This window comes from Perca flavescens, chromosome 13 (genome assembly GCF_004354835.1).
Source record: "Perca flavescens isolate YP-PL-M2 chromosome 13, PFLA_1.0, whole genome shotgun sequence".
Classification (NCBI taxonomy): Eukaryota; Metazoa; Chordata; class Actinopteri; order Perciformes; family Percidae; genus Perca; species Perca flavescens.
In genome coordinates, this window is record NC_041343.1 from 17,694,538 (window position 1) to 17,718,318 (window position 23,781).

General features: G+C 40.0%; 1 protein-coding gene across 1 annotated transcript in view; it reads right to left on the reverse strand.

Annotated features, from left to right (window-relative positions):
- Positions 1 to 11,403, reverse strand: part of LOC114566569 (FRAS1 related extracellular matrix 2) — a 60,821-nt gene extending 49,418 nt beyond the window's left edge. Inside the window, exons 1-2 of the mRNA XM_028595127.1 lie at positions 6,227 to 11,403; positions 2,895 to 2,984 (exon numbers count right to left, since the gene is read on the reverse strand). Coding sequence (XP_028450928.1) covers positions 2,895 to 2,984; positions 6,227 to 11,201 — 5,065 coding nt within the window. The 5' untranslated portion in view covers positions 11,202 to 11,403. The remainder of the gene's footprint in view (positions 1 to 2,894; positions 2,985 to 6,226) is intronic.
- Between the last annotated feature and the right edge of the window lie 12,378 nt (positions 11,404 to 23,781).

The window sequence follows — 23,781 nt, forward strand, 5'->3', positions numbered from 1 at the left end:
GATAAAAAAAATGCAAATTCACCCATATTACAAGTTTTTCCATTTTCCCTTAGTGGTATCTAGCCATGCAGAGAGCTTTGGTTTTTGATATCTCAGATATCTCAAAACCTAGACAAATAAAACCAAAACTATCTTTAAACATTAATGGCAACTATTGATTGAGAATTGATGAATGAAAGTAGTTTTGCAAGCAAAAATACAAAGTCTCCTGTTCCAGTTTCCCAATTCGGAAGGTTCGCTCTTTTTTTCATGTGATAGTAAACAGAATATATGTGGGTTTGCAAAAAAAATAAGACAAAATTATGAATCAATCGAGACAATAATTGGCAGACCAATCAATAGTGAAAATCATCATTAGTTGCTGAGTATTTTGTAATCATTTTGTTTTCATAATTTTCAAATTTGCCTCATTATAATTTGTGTTGTTTTTTCTGCTGCACCACTGTCATCTGAACATCCCACAGCCAAAGAGAAGCCTGGGAAACAAGCCTTGTTACCGCCCATTACAGTTAACTATAGTGATCCTCCGGTCTTAACCTATGACAGAAGGTGCTTCCTGCCACTCTTTCCCTGTAGATGAGCTTGTAATAGGGCCCCGTAATTACCAGTAGCTGCCTCGGGGCTCTGCCCAGCTCAAACGCCCAGGGCTCTCATTACCCACAATGCTGCCTGGGCTCTTAAATATCAAAAACCTCTTTGTGCTGGAGGCCGTACCGCCCCTTAGCCTACGGCAACCCCTCTGTGCTCTGCTGTGCCTGCATGTGTGGGATCATTTGCGTGTGTACCAGCGCACATCTGGATTAGTGTTTTAACACATTTTTATATACATAGGTGTGCCTGCTTAAATGAATATAATGTTACATATAAAGCTCACCTTCTGTAAAATAGAGGCGTGTAGACATTTTTGGGGGGATGACACTGAGAAGGATGCTTTGCTTTGTTGTATCTGCTGATGTGATTCACTGTAGTGCTGCATTTTAACAGTATGTTAATAGTGTGTTTTTGTTTTCCTTTTCAAATCCCATATCCACAATTAGTTTGCAGTAACACCAACTCTCCTTAGAGGGAGGGATACATTTACTGTATTTAAATGAGGATTGCAGATGGGTGAAAAAAAATGGGTGGTATATGTCTAATTTAGTCATTTTCACACAGAAAGTAGGTGCACATTTACACACGTACAATTAGGTTGCAATGGAGTAAAAATGTATTAACAACTCAATTAGTTAAAAAATAGGAAAGGAAAAGAGAGCAGAAGCCAATTACAAATAAGCCCATTCCCTGTGATATGCTTTAAAAAGTGGGAACTGGGATTTGTGGCTCTGCGGTCATGACACTTAAACCTAAACCACAATGGGAAAGCTTTATGAAAGCATTCATTTAGGATGCTTTATCCTTTTAATATAAAATCTAGACTTTGTATAATGCCATTCCATGTGCTTGTTTTGTTTAATAACTTATACTTTCTTGCATTGCTTTGCAATCATGTCAATAAATATATAATCATTATTTAAACTGGAAATAGGACAAACAAAATACAGGACAAAACACATATAGAACAATAAGAAAATGTGCTTCTAACAAGACTAAGACAACCAACCTGTGTATGTATTGGTATTTGCAACATTTCACACTTGTTGGTGCTGCTTCTACTCTTGTATGATTGTGCAGCATTTATTCATTTGGAATGCATTTCCATTAATGTTTGTTTTTTCTCTTGTATATGATTTGTTCTTAGGAGACCACAGGTATGCATACCCCAATAATTGCGGATTTCTGATTGCTTAATTAGCTGCTGCCTTAATAAATGGACTCTAACTCCATATAGAACAGAATGTAAAGAGGCAGTTTCATGGGCATAATTTAGGAATTGAATGACGGTCATAATGCATATCAAATAAATCATAACGCAGAGGACTTTACAAATAGAAATGTCCTCAAGCTGAAGCGCTCTTTGCTCTTTGTATGAGAACTCTTCTAACCTTCTGGAGTCAAACAGTTCAAATACTGACATTTCGCACAGTTTAGACTGACCAACTTAGCACTTCTTTATTTTGATCTACATTATGTATAGTAGATTGTATTTTAAATACATGTTTTTAACATTGTTTCTTTGCTGAGAAAAAGCCCTGAGAAATCTTCCTTGCATCAAGATAGAATAGACATTAATACTATTTGACATATCCTGCAGTCATATTCACAAATTACACAGACAGTCCCATTTAATCTTGAAACTGTGAAAGTGATGTGCGTTAATCTCAGCACCTCAAAAATGACTTTCCTATCTTTTATGAACCTGTGAGCCTCATTAGTTCACCAGTAAGTTAATAAGATGTAGCATCATTTGTAGCATACCGTTACAGACAAAGGGCCTCTGTCAGCCTACGCGGATTTGTCACAGATTGATATTCTGACCCACAACTGCACTATTGCTCTGAATGTCAGATCACTTTATAGGCAAATCCTGAATCAAATGAAGTCAGTGCACATAGTGTATCAGTCGCCCTTATGCATCTGAAGCTGACAGAAAAAAGGCTTCCATTTAGCCCAATGATTGTAAATGAAAACAACAGAATAATTAAAAATATTCTTTACTGACCTGTTCCTTCCAGAAACAATTTACAAAATGAATCTCGCTATGAGCTAAAATATGATGCAAGTGTGATTCTCTAAACCTTGACAACTGCTGTAGAGTTACAGATTCACCAAGAGATGAGTCCAAAGGTAAGGGAGACCATACCATACCCACAACGTGACAGGTTTGATTTTCACCTGAGGCAATTTGTATCTATCAACATTTTGTTGAAATGTCATTTGGCAACCCATTTAGGATCTTTCTCAACAGTCTCTGTGCAGAAAAATTGAAATGCTAAAATAAAAATATAAAAACGTACCATAATCCTTCACGGAGAAATGGAAGAGATCACTTGTAGCATTTTCGTCATTCCATAACACATAGCAGATGTTGAGGTCATCGATATCAGCTGTAACAGAAGAGCAACTTTAGTTTTTTGGAGTGCCGAGTGATAAAACAGGTATAAAAATCAGGGCTGCAGGAAGCACAAGAAAAATAATTTTGTGCAAATATGGTAAATCCCTGTCAACAACAAAACCAACAAACAAAAACAAAACAAAACCTCAAAATGATAAACAAACAACAACAAATGTTTTGATGTAACTACCGACATGCTAAGTAAGGCCAGTATACTCTGGATTTCAAAATGAAGTTGTGTCAATGTGAGATGATGCGTTATGAAAAGTTTAACCTTGCCCCAAGTTAAATCAAGGTGATGGCTAAATTATAAATTGTTTATCGAAGAGATTTGTCCTTGTCATGATTAAAAATATATATTTATGAAACAATTTGCATTTTAAGACAATAAAAACCTTCATGTGAAGTTTCACGCTGGCTACACAGAAATAGCCTCAAACACACTTTGAAGTTGTATTAATGCTTTATCGCTTGTTCAAACACTCTTTCTGTCGAATAATTGTTCAAAGATGGAAGCTGTCCTGCTTCAACACCATATCAGCAACAGTAACAGCAGGTCTCTAGTATCACACTGATTTTATTCCTTATCAGCACTCAGCATGAACAATTTACTACCAGAGAAAGCATTCTGAAAGTCATGCATCCGTAATCCAGGACGATAAGGCCGCAACCTCAAATCCGAGAAAGCTCGAGCTAAACCAACAGAAAACGCTTAAATCCTGAACCTGCCAGCTTTCTGTGTCAACAGCTCCGAAAACCAGGTGACAGTGGATCTTTTAATGACAGACGAGGGTAAGAATGTTAAAAGCAGGATTGCAGCGGGTTCATACACTTCCACAGCTGTTTTCTTACCTATTCTGAATTACAGGGTGTCTGCCTGCCTTTTTTCCCCACCGTTCTACAAAAATCATCAAGACTGTGAAAGGGCTTGGCCTCTGTGAACCACCTCCTTCAATAATAGATTTCAGAGGAAGGAGGTTCATAAAAGTATGAACCCCTGACTCCTGGCTGGGACGAATCTTAAACCTCTCCGGTGGCTTCCTGTCATTGCTGCCTCTCCTTCCCTTCTAACATGGAGGCACGGATTAAAAAGAACAAAACCATCTTACATTTGTACAATAGAAGAACATTTCTTTAAGAGCATTGTTTCAAATTAATGTTCATCTTTTCACATTAGCGAGTATCGATCTGATCGCACAGGAGAAGCGGCAGGAAAAGGTTCTTTTCAGTGTTAAGAAGTGTTGTGACGCAGCCTTGAACCTGAGGACCTTGCAAATGTAAAGTCAACACTGTGAACCAGGGGCACATTGTTCATCAAATATTTAAAGAGAAAGCCTCATGGGATGTGCCCTGGAAATAGGACGAGTAAATAAAGAGCGAGGGATTGTCTCTTTCACCTGACTGATTCCTCTGACGAGCCTGTTTGCTCTCTCTCACTCACTCTCTCACGCCCCTTGCCTCATTCTTTATTTCTCTCATGCCACCTACACCTCCCCCTCGCCCCCTTTCCTCCTGGCTCTTTTGCACTCTCTTCCACTTTACTTGCTCTCTCTGCCCCTCTTCTGCTCCTTTGCCTCTCTTTCTCGCCGCACTCTTGTCTCATCTGTGCCCTTTATACCTCAAAGACTGCAGCCGCTCAGTGGTCGCCATAATTGTCCGTCTCCTGCAGACTGAAGAGTTTTTTTTACTCTGTTCTCAGCCCCCTGTGCTTGTGCTAAGCTGTGGCACAAGCAGTGAATTTTCTTACTTGGTCGTATAATTGCCTCAGCATGACATGAAATTCTGCATTGCTTGCATTGCTTTAAACCTCAATCAGGGGCATTGTTGTCTTGATTCTGTCTGCATTATCAATAAACAGACACATGCAGAAATGTTTAATCATTCATAGTGCAGGTGGCATATCTCGCTTTGAATGTTGGTGCTTTATATACATGTATTTTGTTAAGAGGTTTCAGGTTTCTAAATTAATTTTAAGATGTACAAATTGCTAAAAATGATTACAAATTTTGAAGTGTCAAACCATGAGGATGTGCTGCAAACTCAAATGCCATCCTGTCACCAAAAGATCTGCTCTGACCTTTTCACATGATCCTCTACTTCTGTCCTGCTTCATTTAACAAACCACTGTTGAGAACATCAGATGTGAACATTTCCCCGGAGATGCAGAAATAATAAATTATTCATCCCGAACCGTCTAAAAGACATTTGCGTGAAACATCAGCCTCTAACTTCGGTCTCCTAATTATGATTTGATGAGGAAGGCACATCTAATTATTACTCCATAAATTAAAATCTTTAGTAGGCAGTGTGAAACATTAATCAAAACTTATAGATTTGCAGGGATTTTTAACTTTAACATGTTTTTCTCTGAAGTTTAGTATCACATGATGAGTATCATATCACACTTTAGGGGATTATAATTATTTGATTACAAAGAATTATGATTAAAACCGGTTTAATTTGCCAAATAAGCATGGTAATGATACATAACCATTTTTTGTAATACTTTATAATAACTACACACTATGAAGTATTGGTTAAGTATTAATATACTTAATATAATATACTAATTATTAAAATACTTAATTTATCATTTATAAAGTATTGTTCCTACATTATTACACAATATTATGGTATTCATAAACAGTTATACATGTTTTATTCTTGATTGATAAGCTCATCTATAATGTGTTCAATTATTGTATTTTCATAATTTATGAATGAGGGATTCACCATTTCTAAATTAAGTATTACATCAATTACAAACAAGCTATTAAGGAGTTGTCAATAGTTCACAAGATCATTAAGAAAGTGTAAGTAAATAATTACCAAACTATTTATTGTACATTTATGCATGTATTTACACATATAATGATTTAGACATGCACTAATGGTCGGTTAGTGTGTTAATGTATGTTTTATAAACACGTATTAATACTGCAAATTTAATATTATGTATATTATGTCATCTTGTCAAAAAAAAATGTATAGGGAGGTGGTGAGACGGGGAGGGTATGTGTTCATGTTGTGAGTTGTATGTTCTTGTTTTTTTTATTGTTATTTGGAATAACCTTTAATGTTACTTTGTTTACAGGAACTGGCAGTTACATTTTAAAATCCCATCCCTCAACCACTGCACAGTACTTAACAAAATTGTTGTCATTTGATTATGCCACCCACATGCAATATTCATGCAAAGGTCATACATTATAATAGTGAAGGGTGTTTGTTTACCTTGACTAAATGTGTTGATGGACTTGTTTCCTTCTCCCAGGTTAACGATGTAGCCGTGTTTGGGCTGCATGGTGACGTGGAACACCAGGGACGCTGGGGTGCTGTCTCTGTCCTCTGCTCTCAGCACTTTGGAGCTGATAGGGAACCCCAGGTGACCTGTGGCCAAGATTTTCAAAGCAGGGGCACCTTTATTCACCACGATCTGGGGGACGCCGTTGTCGATCGCCACAATGGTGATCTTCATGGTTTGAGGGCGCCGAGTCTCAAACACAGTGTCGGGGAAGACATAAAAGTCAGTGTGTGTGCCATCGGTGACTGTAAAGGAGAAGGAGTCCTCTAATGATTCAGTTCCGTCGTGTTTGTAGCTGATGAGGTTTTCATTGAGGTCTTGTTTGGTGAAGCTGGTGACGGGTGCGGACTGGTTGTAGAGGAGTTTACCATGAACAGGCAACTGGGTGACAGTGAACTTTAGCAACTTTTCAGCCGTGTCCTGGTCCTCAGCGGTGAGCTCAAATGGTGTAATCAGCTTAATCTGCCCTTCTGTGACAACTAAACTATTTACAGTAACAACAGGTTTCTTATTATCAACATCCACAATAGAGACTCTGAATGTTCTGAATATAGGATTATAGCCGTCAGTGACTTCAAACTCAAAACTGTCCATTTTCACCTCATCGTCGGAGGTGTGGATGTAGTAAATCTTACTGCCCGCCAGCTGGAGCTGAGTAAAAGACACAATGGGCATCCCGGGAGTATCTGTACATTCCAGGTGGCCTCTTACGGGGGCCCTTGTGATGGTGAAGACTAAATTCTCATCAGGGCTGTTGAGGTCAGTGGTGCTGAGAAGATCTGTGGTCAAAGTCACTCTGCCACCTTCTCTCAGAGACACGCCTTTACTGACCACATCAGGGAACACCATGTCAATACTGCCCACAGTGATGTAGAAGTAACGATCAATTAGTGGGTTCATTCCATCTGTGACATCAAATTTAATCAAGTCTCGGATGCCCTCCTGTCCGCTGTGTGTGTAAAGTATAAGCCCTGCGTCGATTTCAGCTTGTGTGAAATTCATGCCGAGCGTGATGTTCTCCAGAGAACCAGATGGGATTTTCCTCTGCAGGAGACCCTGACCAGGCCCGAACCGGATAATATATGTGAGTGTACTGTCATCTGAATCTAAATCTGTTGCTTTGAGCACTTGGTTGTTAATCTCTTTGGTCTCCCCAATTTCCACCTCCAGGCCGTCGTTGATGAGCATTCTGGGGGTCTCGTCATCCACAGCAATGATCACAACCATGGCTGTTTTCTGCACGGAGTACTTTCCATCAGTCAGAGTGACATCAAAGCTGTCCTCTGTTGTCTCTGAGTCATCATGCTCATAAATAATACTTGATGCCTCCCGAATCTGCTCTAAAGTGAAATTAGTCACCAAAATTGAGCCTGTTGATAGCTGGTTTAAAATGGCACCATGTTTGGGAGGTTTGGAAATGATGAACATCAGCTCCTCAGGTGGAATATCGACATCGGCCCCGTTCAGAATCGGAGTGTCGATGACGATGTTCATCCCCTCCATCACGACTATCTCTCTCAAATAAATCTCTGGCATTTCATCATTTGCTGGGATGATGACAATTGGGAAGAAATGGTTCTCTGAGAAATTGATCCCATCAGAGCACCTAAATGTGAACCTGTCTTCCACTGGCTCTACCCCTTTGTGAATGCTCTGCACATAGTAGACATTCCCCTCCCTGATGTCTCTGATGGTAAAAGCACTGATGGCTGTTCCTGACCTGGACTTTTCTGAGCCTGGGGCGGGTGATATATTTTCCACATAGCCAGCAGTGGGCTGAACAATGATGGTGCAAAGGATATCATCCGTTGGAGTGTCATTATCATCAGCGTTCAAGTGCTGAGGGCCGATGGCGTATTTCTCCCCTTCAATGACACTGAATTGAATCCCAACTCCGACTTCAGGGGCCTGGCTGTCAACAGGAAGGATAGTGACTCGAACGTGGACTCCGTTGACCTTATTGCCACCCACTGTCCAATCATCGGACATGTCTGTGAGAGTCAAATTGAAGCCATCCTGCTGAGAGGAGACACCTATCTCACCACCGGTGTGTGCATACACAACTACGCCATTAATAATATCAGCCTGTGTAAACTGAGTGGCAGGCACTCCTTTAACCAATATTTCACCCATAACTGGAGGATCTTCCACAATAAAAGTCAACTGGAGGTCATCTGTGTCATCATCATGGCCTTGAATGACATTAGTTGTGATTTCTGTGGCTCCGTTTTCCAGCACATCCATATGAGAGCCGATTGTTCCCAGAGGCAGGCTGAGTGTTGGAGTTTCATCATCGACAGGCTTTACATTAACTTTGACCGTCACGGTTACAACATGAAACCCATCACTGACATCCAGCTGAAATTCATCGCTTATCGTCTCCTCCCCACCATGTATATATGATATCTTCCCCTCTGAGATATCCTGAGGTCTGAAAACCCCTTTTTTCTCTAGATCAGTGAATGCAAAATGTACCTGGCCATGCTTAGGGGGCTGGCTTAGAGTAAAGGTAATCTGTTTGCTATCCGTGTCAAGGTCTGTTGTGTCTAGCTCCGCAATACTGATGATGTGCATACCACGTTCAAACACAGTAAAGCCTGTGTTTGTAATCTCAGGGGGTTTGTTGTTGACAGGCTGGAGGTAGATAGTGAAAGCTCCTTCTACGTTGTTCCCAGCCGTGTCTTCAACAGTGTAACGAAACTGCACGACGTGGGCTGTTATTCCAAGCTCAACATCCGGGGGGCCATAGGAGATCTTATGGTGGTTAATTTGAGCTTGTGTGAACTCAGTGACTTCAGTGTCGGGGCTGTCTGTCAGAACCAAAGAACCAAACACAACTGGGTTATTTTCATCTGTATCTATCGGGGGCTGGATAACTGTGTATTTGAGGTCTCGATCCTCAGAGTCCAAATCAGTGTAGCGCAGAACTTCTTTGCTAAAATGAGTGAGCTTGTACTCCTGAACAGTCATCTGCAGTGTGGTGCCAGGGAAAAGCTCAGGGGGTACGTCATCTATGGGTAAAACACGAATTATAAATACACTCTCTCCTGACTCATTAGGGGGGTCATTGTCATCCTGGACTGTAAACAAAAACTGATCCATGATGGTATCTGTGTTATGAGGGCCTGTATGCTTGTAACACAACTTCCCGTCAGTGATATCTTTCTGAAGCCACTCTGTCACTTCCTTCTCATACACTTCATCCTCAGAGTTGAACTTCCAAGAGGAGGGGTCCTCTGGAGCATCTGACTGCCTTAAGAGCACTGTGCCAATAGTGGAAAACGGAGGGACAATGGTGAATTTAATAGTTGAGTCCTCAGAGTCAATATCAGCAGCGCTGAGCATGAGAGGAGAAATAGGCATCATCTGGTTTTTGAACAGCACCAGGCCGGTGTTGGCATTTATAATCGGTGGCTCGTCATCAGTGGGAACGATTGTGATGGGAAAAAGGAATTCTACTTCGTTTTTTCCATCCGACATCTTGAAGACAATGTTGTCGCTGTATGTGTCGCTCCCATCGTGCTGGTACACAACGAACCCTGTTGTAAGGTCAGCAGGTGTGAAGAGTTTCCTGTGAGAGCCCAGCACCATGAGGTCCCCGTGGCGCAGCCCATCCACCACCGTGATGGTGACAGTGTCCAGGTTGTCTTCATCACTGATTTCCAAGTTGTGGGCACTGAAGAGAGGCCTAGACTGCCCCTCGTACAACAGCTGACCCGTGTTACGCGTTACGACAGGGGCCAAAGAGTTCATCGGCTTCACAACTATCATAAAAGCGAAGGGGTCTGAGACGGCCCCGTCTGTGTCTACCACTTCAAACTCAAGCTGGAAAATCCTCTCAGTGTCTGAATCAAGGGAGGGGGGCTTGTAAGCTATTTTCAGATCATACAAGTCTCTCTGGTAGAAAGACGTGATGGGGAGGTTTCTGTCATCGGTGCTGACTATGTAGCCCTCCTCATAAGATAAAGGAGAGGTGATGTTGAAAATAAGCTCATCTGGTTCTGACTCTGCATCTTCAGCAGCGAGCATATCAGGGGTGAGGGCGGTCATGACAAACTGGCTGATCTCCATCATCATCATTGACACAAAGCTGGGTTTGGGGGGAGTGTTTTCTTCTCCCTCTTTGATGCGAATCATAAGATGGAAATACTCCTGTTTCACCACGTTGCCTTCCTTATCATGCAGCTCCACAACCATGGGAACATAGTCCCTGTTGGGAGACTTGCGGTCAAACGTGTGCTCATAGCGGATGTCAGCTTGTGTGAATTGATCACAGTCCATCATTTTGGAAAGTTTTCCCCCATCATTGAGTCTTCCGTATCTCGGCAGTGCGCTGCTGCTAGACAGGGATGTAACTTCACATTTATGAGAGTCTCTGTCATAAGTGAACTCTAAAATCTTCTTATCAATGGGGTTACTGATCGCTTTGAGATTATCAACAGTGAGAGGCATGTTTTTGGTGAGTAACTCTAGCTGCGTAAAAACTACTTCAACCTCCATCATAAACGGGATAATAACGGTTTCGGTTTGCGCATCATACCTGAGCTGCAGCCTCACTCTGTCTTTAGCCGGACTTCTCGACCCGTAGTGGAAGTATGTCACATCATTGGGACCGAAATCACACGGAAACTTTTTGGGAGAGAGATGCCCCGGTCTCTGCGAGAGCGGATCATTATCCAGGACTGTGATGCTGCACCGGTCCCACGGCTGCCTCTGAATCACCAAATCATTGATGGGGTCGATGAAGACAGATCTCCCGAAAGGCACGCGTATTCCGTTGTTGGCCACCAAGATTGCATCTTCTGACAGTTCAGATCTCAGCGCGTAAAATAATCCAGAGCTGTCGGGCAGCGCGAAAACAATACCTGTGACTGAAAAACACAGGAGAAGTCTATTGAACAACATCGTTTCGACGGATGTGATCCAAACCAACCGAAAACAGTCGCTTTGCCAAAATGATGTTGAAAAACAATCCGGTCTTTTTTACACGAAAACGTCAAAATCCCCAAAGTGTTGGGAGTCCGCTGGATGCCTACACGGTGACTCCCACGCATCTACCCGTCCGGACCCTCGACATACTCGGTGAGAATAGCGCGCAGGAGTTTTAACTTCAGACACTTGAGAGCCTGCGTAAAAGTGCTGCCGCCCATCTCTGCACATATTGGAGGATTTTGAGGGCTTGTTACCTCAGCCCTGTCGCCAATAGGCAGAACAGCTGACATTCACAGATGGGGGGGTGAAGATGAGCTAAATTACACAGATTCCAGATTATTACATATAGCGCAATTACTGAGTTTCTCCTGCCAGGATCATTGCAAGATATAACAATGATGTTTAAAGATAATATTGCCTTGAAGGAAAATAGCAAATTTAAGTATGTTTCATTAATACTCATAACACAGATCATATAATCATGTCAACATTCAGATACACACATGTCAAAATTATAACCCAGGGGGCTGCAAATAATGTCAATGTTTGCCATGCTATGTCAGAAAGAGAAAGTTCAATAGCTTTGTTATGTTGCTGCTTTGATGATAGAGGCACATTTAACTTACTAAAGGGTTAAAACATTAATGAATAATTTTAATAGGGCATAACTGATCATTGTTAACAAAACAATTTGTATATTGCACATTAGTACAGATAATGTGCACTAGAAAATAAAGCTCAGGGGCATCCTGGTGGGGTATCTAAGACACATTAACTGCAAAATCCCTCGTTTAAGTGTGCTCATAGAACAGCTGCAATTCATCTGTCTCTCTCTCTCTCTCTCTCTCTCTCTCTCTCTCTCTCCAAATCCTTCTCTACTGTCACACTTTCAAATAACCCCCCATGTATACGTGTCCAGTGACTACAAATTATTTTGCATATCATGGTATTCCATAAAGTCTTGACAATCTTGAGTGCAACAAAAATCTAATTTTGTTGCAGAAAACTGTAAAATTAGTTTTTTAGGGCTGAGGTGTGATGATGAACTTCAGTCTTTATAACCTAAAATACAGGGATACTGCCATTAGTCTGCTCGTCGTTGGCTAATTAGTCCTCTCTAATGTTCCTCCGCATTCACACTAACCCCACACTTGCTGCAGAACGCTTATATGTAAATAAGTTGATGCTACAAAAAATGCTGCAAACCTTTTCTTAAGACTGGAGAAAATCTATCGTTCTAGACCTTGGTGGTCTCAGGGGGAAATTTGTACAGCAAGTTGGAACGTATGTCAAGGCAAAGTCATGAGAGTACGCCCAATTCTCTCGCCTTGCTCTGTAAACTAGATTTGTGATCTGATAAATTCTCTGACATTACACTTACACTTTTGGCTTCAGCAACTGTTGTGGTCAAATAAAAGTATGGCTGCCATTAATCAAATATAAGTCAGTCAGAAGTGTGTGCAAACATTTGAACAATTACTTTGAAACATGGTATACCTTTCAGGAATGTACATGAATTCATGTTTATCTGTGTTTTTTGCCCCCAACGGCTCCTTCCAGGCAGCGCAGCCTGGACGGCACTAGGACTGGTTATGGTTATGGTTATGGTTAAGGTTAGGGTTAGGTGCCTTGAAGGCAGCGGTCACAGCGCTGCCTGGAAAGAGATGTTGGGGGCTTAAAACACCATCGAACTGAATTCATCAAAGAGGGGCCGAGCATCAGCACTGTGAATATGAAACAATTCATACTAACACCAACGAAATGAAATACAAATTATACAGTCCCTAAAAATTCAATTGAAGGACATTTCTATCGCCATGGAACTGTTTATAAGTTTCAATCATAAATAGCCTATTTGAAAAGTTCCAAGCTGTTGTTACAGTACAAACCTGACAGCCTTTAGTCTTTAAAATCCCCAGGCCAGAACCTTAGAAGTACTATTGTGACTGCATTTTGTTCTGACTCACCACCACCCACATTTAAAATGCCAGGTGATTAGAGGGTGTCTAGTGCCTTGTTATTTCAAAGTATGTGGCACCCCTGGCTTTTCCAGCTGTCATACCTTTTATATGTGCCAGAACATTCTTCTTGTGACTTAATATCAGATAAACCATTCAGATGCTGTACATGCATGTTAGATTTGAAATGTGAAAAGTAAATGCATTTAGACGGACTAAATATATTGGATACTGAGTGGATACTGATGAGAGACAGAGGGAGTGATGAGGAACAAAGGAGGGATGTAAAGATCATTATTAAGTCAACAAAATTAGAGACTAGTAATCATTTTCACCTGGAACTTTAAGCTGCAATGTTTGTTTCCAACACAATTATTTTCCATAGAAAAACATAAAAAGGAGTCCATAGCATGATAAGCACCTGTTTATTTTAATTATTTTGATGTGTATTTCTGTTCCCATCTGACTAATTAGCACTAAAACTCTGGCGCACCCCTGCCCCCCATCTCTATCACCCACCAAGCACACTGAAACTTTCGGAAAGTCCAGCCTCAGATTTATGACATATTCATACGATACTGGATGTGGGGTTCCTTCTGCACAGCAGCTGCTCCGCTGTGATAAGGCCACACATGGAGATTCTGGGGTTTGAGCTTACATGGGAATGAGAAAGAACAGTCAAGTAATGAGGCAGTGTGAGGGTTAGGTACCCATCAGATTGTTGCATTTGCATAACATCTTGGCGTGCATGCCTCAAATGACAAAAACATTCCATTCTTATCATAAAAGCTAATTTATTTCAATAGACATTTTGTGATGAGCTGGACACACATTCATAATTACAAGCCGAATGAATATTCACCATTGTTATTCAGCAGCAGGAACACACCAAATATCTGTGACATTCTTATTGTGAAATAGCATTATTGTTGTTTGGCCTGTGAATGTATGAAACAGGTTTTGTAATTCTTTTGTCTAGTTACCAAGCCACGAAAAAGTCCCAAAATAACTGCTACTAAAACAATGTGAGCCCCCTAAAAAGTGCCTGTACTCCACTGAGAAAATTTGGTTTGTTTGTACTGTAGACACCACCCACACACACAACTCTGCCCCAACAGAATCAAGAAGTAGGAGCTTTAATCTGTGATGTTGTGACGAAGCTGAGAGTGACAGCGGAAGTACAGGATGTTCTTTCTGGGGACATTTTCTGCTTCTGATGTGTCTTTTACTTCACAATATGCTTTTGCAGGCGGATGTCCAGTAGGGTCCATGCACAAAATCAGTTTATTGTCCAAGGAGAAGCTCCAGGTTTTGCATCTTCATTGCAATTGCTTTAGGAGAAGATCACTCCTGGTCACACTTTTTTTAAATAAAAGACCCATAACTCAAATGAATAATGTACATTATGTGAATTTATTCATAAAGGAATAACGGCACAAAATGGAATTCACCATACATACACACTTTTTGGGGTTTCTTGTGCTTGTCACCATATTTGTCAGTCTTGCTCTTGCTCATAGCATCACCATTTATTACTGTTTTTCTGATTTGTTAAAACACTAAGACCCATTCTCTGAACCAAATGCTCAGTGGCCTAAACCCATTTGTCGAGTCAATCACTACTCTTGCCAAGCTCTACACATTCTCACTTGCTAAAACACATTTCACACTGTGACGCACTTGTGTTGCAAAATGGTTAACACAGGCAGCAAAAGTTAAACACTACTACAACACAGTTGTCATCGTTTACACACAACTCAAAATTGTACACACGTTTCTAGTTGATCAAACCAATTGTAGAGAATATAAGCCAGTTCAAGAGGGCACAGGTTGCACTGGAGCATTGAATGTTGATGTCTGATTTTGCAGTTTCACAATATTTTTTAGTGTGCTGTCATGCTTATCATTTAGTTTTATTTGTTATTTTGCCTTTTGCAGTTGGACTACTGCATTGTTCTACAAGTGCCTAATTCTGTACACAGACATTTACAGTAATATTGTATTACTTGCACTACTTGTAGTGTACAAGATATAAACTGTAGTTGTGATATACTTTTTGTTTTCATTGCAAAATGTGTTTACTGTATGAAATAATTAAAAAAAAATCTGAAACTACATGCCCTGAACACTGTGTTCTTGAATTTTTTAGGTGATTCCTGTTGTGTTTAGTTATGGACTGGCTGTGTGTGTGATCTGAAAGCATTGTTTGATTTTGGCAGCAGAGTCAGGTGTTTTGTAAATATAGTTTGACAATTTGGTTTTGTGTTCACAATTTTGAGAATATGGGTGAGGGTTTCAAGAAATGTGTCTTAGCAATCGAGAAAAACTGTAAAGAAAACTAACGTTTCGGTCCCACTGGTACTCTTGATGAAGCTCCAGAGGTCCAGAGGTCCTTCACCATATTTGAACAGCTGTAGTCATTTTGCATATTACATTTGATCAGTCTAAAATAAAATGTATTGATGTATTATTAAAACTTCTCACCAGTATAAAGTAGTTATAATTAGTGTCTACTTGACCACCTATTAAAATGCAGTTTACATATTAATGCATCATGAATAATAATCCAATCGAGCAATATGACTCTCTAGGTCATTCTGCATAATGAGTATACTTTCACTTTTGATAGTAAAGTAGATTTTACGTTAAAAAGTTACAATTTTGACGCAGTACTTTTATAAAGTATTTGTACATTGTGCTATCAGTACTTTTACTTAAGTAAAGTATCTGAATGCTTCTTCCACCACTTCCTCCTGTATATACATCACACAGCTGTTACTCTCATGCTTTCAACACTCAATATCAATGAAAGGAGCGGGCCTCCTGTCAGTCTCCGCTCTGTCCTCACTATCTCTATAACCTGTTGCTTCTTGAGGAAACCCACACATAAAAGCATTAGCTCGACATGCAAAACCACTGATTTTACCTCACTGCAGAACCAACCTGCAATTACTTTTTGTCTGGGTCAGCTGAAAGTGCAATGGGAAACCCCCGTGCGCTCACATTCACACAAGGACATACAAATACACAGATTCACATCTGGTCTGTCTTTGTTCCCATGTTACAGTCGTGAAAAAGTAGGCATTCAGAGGACACACCAGGAACTCTTTTCTCCAAACAGGCATCTCAGCGCTGCTGCTGCTCTGTAATCATCAACACAATGACCGTGTGAGTTTACACAAAGTGCTATTCTGGTAAATGTTTGCTGTCTGGTAAAACTGCCTGTTTGTTCCTGCGTCTCACACACTGGTTTACATCACAGATTACAATGCTCCTGTAGGTATCTGCCTTTCAGTTAGAGGAACGAAGTTATTATCGTGAATTAGAGGGGTAATTGGGTAAATATCTGTTGCATCTGTGAATCTGCTTCTAGATGAATTGCCCTTGAAATTGTGAGAAATGACAGAATTTCAATGGACCGCTCTGACCCTTTCTGGCTTTTGAAAAGCATTCTTTGCATTCATTTCTTTTAGGTCTACCAGCTATTGGACTTTTGCGAAAGCCTGTGCTTCCCAAGTTCACAGGTGGCACTTTTACCATTAATGCAGAAGAGCCTCTATAGTGAACTGTTAGCATTAATGACTTGTTTACAGCTCGTGTTTGAAACTGTTTCCAGCTGGTTGGCTTTGTGACATGCCCCTCACGGAGCCTATTCTCTCTATTTCATGTGATTTCACAGAGGTGATGAGTCTAATAGGGAACAAGCCTGCCACACTCCATCACACATCAGACAAAGCTCTCACCCCCCAGCCCTGAAGGCAGTGTCAATTTGCAGCGGCTGATGTCCGCTTCTGTGGCTTGTTGGAGGTGAACATTTGTTACAGTACTTTTACAGTTGTTACCATAAACTGTAATACGGACCAAAGTTTGAGGAGAGGAGAGGAGTATTTTAAAACCAATGAAACACTTATTAGCATATTTTAAAGACTTCTCCTTTAATTGTTTTTCTATTTTTACATAAACCTTCTGGAGCGTAAGTACAGATAAAAATAGAAGGCCCACAGCGAATAACTAATTAAGCTGTTTATATTCCTGAGACCAAATATTCCTGAGGAGAACGAAGAAACTTACTCACTACACAGTTACATAGTTACACAGTAGATGCAACTAAGGCTGTTTAAATGATTGATCTGCCTTATTCAAATCCGGAGGAATGGGGGTGTTTCTTTTCTTTTCATCACACTAATGAAATCGTTTTGTTATGTTGTAAAACAGCAAATAATCTGCAAGATCCCCTGATAGTGTTTAAAGTCATGCTTTCCATTTAAATGATGAGAGAAAGAAATTGTGTTAGTATTTTTTTAAAAGGCTACTGCTCTCTGGTGGAGAAGAGCAGCAGCAGCATCCCAGGAAACGGCTCATGAGTCAAGTTCTAAAGGTTATCAGGTGTTGACATGAATCAAGTTGCCCTGACAGCTAAATGAGAACCATGGGTTCAGTATCAGAACTGAAAATGTTCTTTGCTAATACTAGTGTTGTGTTACAATGATTTATTTTCGCTGATCTCGACACAGCTGTTTAAGTTTTTGCTGGCTCAAGGCTGAGAGCAGTACACAGAGGACTACCACAGTTTTCTGCATGGACGGTATTACGAAAGATATAGTGTAGAAGGACATCAGAGATTTCAGATGAGGGGGAAAAAATCCATGTTCAACCTGCAAACTATCTTCAGTGAGGATTCTCCCCGTGACATATGACATCACAGACATCTATCTGCTCTCTGTGTTTTGTCCACCTTGCATAGAAAAGAATCCTATGCAGAAACTGTGAAAGCTGCACTGTTAAAGGGAGACTTCAAAGAAAAGAGAGTGAGTATCAGTGCCTAATAAAGTTTCCATCACAGCCAAACTCCACCTGAACTGACACCCTTTCCCTTTACTCCAATTCTGTTCTTTGCTCTGTTCATTGTCCATTAACACCGGCTGTACACACACTAACACACACACACACACACACACACACACACACACACACAGCACACAGACATTTAGCATCAGTGTACCAGTTGGGATGTATATGGGATGAATTTGCACTGCATTTTGAGAAGAAGTGAAAGACAAGGAAGATGTTAGGATAATTATTTATCAAAGAATGGACAAATCACAGGAGTTCTCTTAAAAGTGTCTTTACTTGCAGCAAGTAGCGTCAGTTTACAGCACTCCAGCACAAGTACAGAAAGTGACTATGATAGTCTTTAACAGCAGCTTTTTATAGAGGAAAAAGGAGTAATATTACAAAGAGATACTGTCTTCTTATCTCTGGTCGGTCTCCTCCACATGTGCTCTGCCCTCAGGGGCATTCTGTGCTTTTCACAAGGTCAGTGGCTCTCATGATTATCTCACGAGAAACAGAAATAGTTGCACACAGACTTCATGCAAATAGTTTAACACTAAAATGAAGCAAAGACTATAGCAAACATAACTTTTTTAACAGAAGGGCTTCTAAAAAATAGATATGTCAAATATATAATAAATAAAATGAGATGTGCACATTATGCAATACTGCTTAAAAGGTGCTCTAAAAATACTTTTAATTTGATGTTGATAACTCAGACTTGCCTGTCTTGATATAACTAGTCTACACTTATAAAACAAAAAGCACAAGACACAAGATGGCCAGCCATGCCTAAACTGTACAGAAACACAGCTATCCTACTACGATCCTACTTCCAACCACTAACTTCAGACAGTCACTGACAGAAAGCTAAGCCTCCTCAGTGGGGCTAACCTACCAGGGATGACAGTGAGGGAAAAAATGCCAAGGGCTTTAGCCATTTAATATTGCACTTCAAAAGTTGTCACTCTAAAGTTTGGGGACTCACAAAAGACGGATATAAAAAAAATAATTATGGTGAAAATTTTAAACAGAAGACGCTGAGTTATTCCAACTTTTTAGTTTCTATGGAGACTGATACTCAATTATGTCTTTCATGAGAACCTGCCTGCCTCCTAAAAGCCCATTTCTTTCAAACCCCACACCTCCCATTTGTAATGCAGACTCTCTGTAAAAAATGAAACTCCTAAGCCGAGATAACCCTGATGACACCATTAGGTTTTATTCTCAGATTTTAGGGAACTCCCTCCAGAACAACAGAAGACATACAAGACATTCATACAGTAATACAACTGAAGTAAACTGAACTTCATGTGTAAAACCGACGTAGTGCCACTTTAACGGACCCAGTCATGTTTATTGATAAATGCTAGACGATAAACAAAGTTAAAATTAAAATTGGGTAATCCCAAAACCTCATATATGCTTAGAAGAGCATTCAATCCAGTCTTATCTAGCTATTATTACTAAAAATAGCTAATATTATTATTATACTGTAATCCGTTTTGTCCATTGCTATTTCAATAATTACTCATAATTTCTAAGTGACACTCGTTGCTCTCAGGCCTCAACATACATGACTAGTCTACAGCCATGCTGTCAGGCTGTACAGAGGGACAGCAGTGCTTTCAGCTAAATACTAACTTTAGCATTCTAACATGCTGATGTTTAGCAGGTATAATGTTTACCATGTTGACCACATTAGTTTTAGCGTGTTAGCATCCTAACATTTACTTATTAGCACTAAACACAAAGTACAGCCAAAGCTGATGGGAATGACAATAGTTTTGAAGATATTTGGCGATAAACAACACATTTTGACTTGATGGCGGTGCTAGATGAAAAGTCAGAGTCACCAAAAAGTACCAAATTTCATGGCAATCCATCCAATAGTTGTCAAGACATTTCACTAAACAAAACAACATGAGAGAATATATATATATATATATATATATATATATATATATATATATATATATATATATAGCAACAAAAATATTAACCTCATGGTTGTAGTCAGGGGACCACCAAGCAGTCAGTAGGATTTATAAAGAATGAATGTCCAATCCATCCAATAGAGTAGTTGTGAAGCTCATATCCCTGAAGTCCAGCTGCATACACACGGCATGCAACGACTGAGACAAAATGAGCAAAGAAGCTAAACTCTGCCTGTGGCTATTGTGTCCTTAGAATACACTCTTTGAGTGGTTTATTGATACTCCCACAACCCCTTTAACACATTGGTACAGACATTTGGTGCAGAGAGAGAAGAGATACAAAGAATAAGGGGATTATAAAAGATTAGCTCTAGGACTGCCTCAACAGATTAAGGAGACCACTTAAACTCAAAGGAGAAAAACAGTCAGGCAACTTTCAAAAGTTTCTCTCTTGCTGTTAAAAACAGAAGAGATGCTATAAAATCTAATATATTAGCGGAGTCAAGGGTATAAGTCAAGTTAATGAATTGTCTCTTTATCTTAATGTAAACTGCTTGTGCTTTTGAATCCAGGCTTAAAGAGAGTAGCAGGTGCTTGTATCCAAAGTGAACAGTTCCATCACAGAAATAAGGTCTGCAGACTTAGAAAAGCTAGAAGAGTGTACACAAAATGTGAGTAGCTACCAGGAAACAAATGAGGAACAAAATCAGTAATTCCTAATCAAATTTTATAGATATATTTTTTTATAGATTATATTTTTTATAGCTAATGATTAGTTAAAAATTAAGACATGCTCTAAAATGCTGCCTTATAGCCACCTTATGTATCTCACATTAGCTTGAAGGATAGCAGAGGCTCAGATCTATGATAAAGAAGAATATCCCTCTTGGCAGAGATTTGTGAAGTGTTACTAATTTCTGAATTAGTAAAAATTGCAGCATATCTAAATGTGCTGGATGCCTAAATATCTATACTCTTCCAAGATTAGAGGGTTGATGTTTGAAAGAGGAAGACATACAAGAACATGAATCAGAGAGGTCCAACAGTGTATGCTTCTCACTGGGGTTTCCCTCCAGCTGCCATTCTAATTTCAAGACAGAAGGGGGTAGAATAAGTTCATATACATAATTAAATTATCTTGATGCAGAGCCTGAAATTCCTTTAGTGCATTTATCAATTTCCCTGAGGTGTGATTCCACTTGGCTAGTGTGTGGTGATTGAGGTCCCAGTTCATTTTGTACACTGTTTGCACACACACCTGCGTATACACGTGCTGCATGTGTTTGACTAACAGATGTGTGAGAATAAAGTAAAAATGAGCTGGATGGGCTGTCAGATGGGGGCTGTTTCCATTCTCTGGTTCCCTATTTCTTACTGGCTCACTGACCTGTGGCTGCAGACAGTGCTGGTTTTATCTACGCTGAGTCTGGGGAGGACCACCAGATCTCATTTTAGATTGGCTGCCTTTAATGGAAGGCCAAGGAGCATGCTCAACATGTCATTTATAAAGCAGCGGGAGTCCATGGCAAAACCCATTTTACAGCAAGTGGTTTTTGATTCCTCTACAGCAGGGGTGTCAACAATGGCCTTAGAATGCTGTCGTGGCAGAAGCAACTTGCGTTTGTCAAAATCAAGCTGACAAGAAACTCTGTCGCAGATAAAGTTTCTGATCTTTATGGAGTGGTTTATTGGTCTGGCCCACTTGAGATCAAATTAGGGGTATGTGGCCCATGATCTAAAATGAGTTTGACACCCCTGCTCTGCAGTATCTCTCTTTCTCACACAAAAACACACACACGCACGCACACGCACGCACGCACGCACGCACGCACGCACGCACGCACGCACGCACGCACACACACACACACACACACACACACACACACACACACACACACACACACACACACACACACACACACACACACACACACACACACACACACACACACACACACACACACTCTGCATGTTTGCCATCTTCAAACTGAGACCCATTCTCAGACTCAGATCATGAGCTTTGAATGGACCAACTTTGATCACAAGACAAATAATATAATAAATAATAAAATAATGTGACAAGTTTGCTCATTGTGAAATTTGAATAAAGCCACAAATCAAGCAAGTGTTTCATCAGATGGCTCAGTGGTTTACAATGCAATAACAGAGGTTCAAAGTGTATTGCTGTAGTATGTTTCTGTAGTTTCTCCTTTTGTATGCATCTGTCTGAATTCACACAGATGCTACACCCACACTGCTGCACTTTGAGAAGAAAATGGTGTCTGATTATGTACACAAATACAAAAGGATTTAGAGCAGTGTCTGTCTGGAGGCTGCCTGAAAACATGTTTCCTGGGAGCAATGATTGACTTGCTGACGCCTGGAACATTAGCTTGGTTGCGGTGGTGGACTCATTCTGAACTTGGCTCAGGAAAGAAGGCTCAACCTGAAATGTGATTATGTAGCATCTTTCTACTTCATTGCTCATACAGAATAAAACTGCAGCACACGCTATGGTTAAGTGTGAAATTTCAATTTCATGCCCAAAAGAACACAGAGGATGTGATGAAATGAGCTGATTTCTTTCTTTTTAATGAATTTATCATCTTTTTTTCTTAGTTTTTCTTGTAATTATTCAGCATGTAATATGTCAAATACTTATGCTGGCCTGAAAAAAAACATCCGTAATTAGAAATTTTCAAAAGAAAGAAAAACAGATGGATTTTTAAGATTTCCATTGCAATTTAAACCTGGTACACATAATGCTTATTTCATTTATAAAACATTATTTTGCAAATAACATCAGTAATTAAGCGTTTTTCTTTAGACCCACACTGCAACAGTTAACATCTGCTGCATTCAGGGCACTCTGCGGTCTTTTCCCATTTCCCATCAAAAGTAAATTTCTGGTGAATGTGCCCAACAGCAACTTTGATCAAAATAAATGAGAAAATCCATTTGTGATGGCACTTCAGCAACCCCCCCTCACCATCTGAGTCTGCATCCTAATGAATAGTGAGACACAGCGGCATGCTTTCTTTGGTGCATTACAGCATGGAAGCTCCATTATTCTCTCTAGACTATTTTTCTTTATAAAGTATGCATTGTAGTTTTTCCAGGCTGAAGAAAGAGAACCAATTAATAACCAAATGACTCAGACCTTCTCTAATAATACTGATTTATGATGGGGATAATGAACTGCTTTCCCTCATTATTCAGTCACAGAAACAATAAAGCACATTTCAACATAAACTACTGGTCTACGCAGTAGTTATGCATTTGTTTTTTTGTGGATGAGAATAATCTGGAGACCAAATATGAAGGTATGTTTTCCATCCACTGATTTTTTTTAATTGACCGCAGATACGGCCAAAGGAAAAAGACCAACAACTGCAATCAAATGCTAAATTTATTTCCCAGATGACAACCAGTGCTTTTTGCTGTTGCATGGACCTTACCTCAGTGACAGCTATTGTGACACATTATGGGGCCTCTGTATTTTATTCAAAGCTTTTTGGATGCCTGCCTTGTTTTCTCACACCTGCTCCTCGCCTCCTAATTAAGCTTGCAGTGCATATTAAATAGTTCATATTACTCAATGTAATGTTTTTATATTTATTGTGCATAAATGGGGCATAATACATGGTTTGAAATATGGAAGCAAGGCATTTGGGTGAGTACAAACTGATGTTAAAATGTATCCTGACAGAGGGCAGCAAAGCTCCACGTGCCTGCACAGTTTGACAGATGAACAATCACATGTCCTTACAGCTAAAATGTAAATCTGTTCCTCTAGTTATTGAAGAAGCTGGCCCGCGATACAAG